General features: G+C 37.4%; 1 protein-coding gene across 1 annotated transcript in view; it reads right to left on the reverse strand.

Moving 5' to 3' along the window:
* Positions 1-640: 640 nt before the first annotated feature.
* The window catches only part of kcnmb2 (potassium large conductance calcium-activated channel, subfamily M, beta member 2), a 14,370-nt gene continuing 13,795 nt past the window's right edge, over positions 641-1,215 (reverse strand). The window contains exon 6 of the mRNA XM_037681286.1: positions 641-1,215. This exon is cut by the window's right edge and continues 239 nt beyond it. Within this exon, the coding sequence (XP_037537214.1) occupies positions 1,170-1,215 (46 nt within the window). The 3' untranslated portion in view covers positions 641-1,169.

The raw sequence follows: 1,215 nt of genomic DNA on the forward strand, positions 1-1,215 counted from the left end.
TTCAGATGATTCCCACTTTTTTGTGCTCATTTCTGCTTCTTTCAGCCTAACTAGGCAAACATGTGTTCTTTCTGCTTTTTTTTCTGCTAATTTAAGCTTGTTCTACATTTTTCATCTTTGACTAAATTTCAGCATGTTTTTTAAGCTAATTTCAGCTGTTTTTCAGCAAGTTCTTCTGCAATAAGCATTCACGCTGCATTTTCAAAGGAAATGCAATTTCTGTAGTTTAGTATTTGCTCAGCTCTGTTCAAACTTTGAACACTGAAACCCGCAGGAATCACAATGTTTTGTTAGCACGCTCTTTGCTACAGGTGAAAGGGCAATACTATTTTTGCCTTTGTCTACATGTCTGCCATGTTACTGAAATTGCCATGAATCACAATTTTATTTAAACTCTCAGACATTAATCATGAGTGTACGTCTACAACGGATTAACTTTTGGAGTCAACCTGATTCAAGATGGCTGCCAGAGCCAAACGCTGTCAGAAACATAAAAATAGCTCCAACTTGTGCATAACGCCATACCATGACTGAAACGGCTGTAACTTCATCCCTTCTCATCATAAAATGATTTTATTTCAATAATCTGGCATGAAAGGAGGCAAGTGATATGCATTCCTTAAAATAATACATTTTTCTTTAAACTTTGTTTCACACGTTCACAAATAAATAAAACCATATCAGGTTTTGATCAATTTGTTCACTTCAAGGTTATATTTTGTGCACTTGTTGGCATTGTTCATAATAAAATAATGTGTTTTTACAAAACATTCGCACGTGATTACTAAAATACAAGAACTGTTTCAAAGCTGTAACAGTGCTCATCATTATCGGCTGGCAGGTTCAAGCAGAGAGCAGAGTTGTAATAAACCAAACGGTGGTATAACAAACACCCTGAAATGCTTTGCATTGTAACACCATGCTAAACACAGCCACTGTTTCTCAGGAACAGACAGTTACATGTTTGACATTTTCCACCTTGGTACATTCAGTCCACTTTTATAAACAACTACATCCTCACTGCTCCGTGGAGGTTCTGACTGTCTCAGCCAAGAAGGAACGTCTGCAAGAAGGTCACTGAAAGTTCACCTGGTTTAAAAAGCACTTTCATCTCAGATGTCCATAACTTAACCACTGCATGCCTGACTTTCACAGCTGTTGCACATAATTCACCTCTTGATCTTCCCTATTTCTTCACAGAGTCTGGAGAGGTAC

Source organism: Nematolebias whitei, chromosome 9, assembly GCF_014905685.2.
Source record: "Nematolebias whitei isolate Nwh7 chromosome 9, NemWhi1, whole genome shotgun sequence".
NCBI lineage: Eukaryota > Metazoa > Chordata > Actinopteri > Cyprinodontiformes > Rivulidae > Nematolebias > Nematolebias whitei.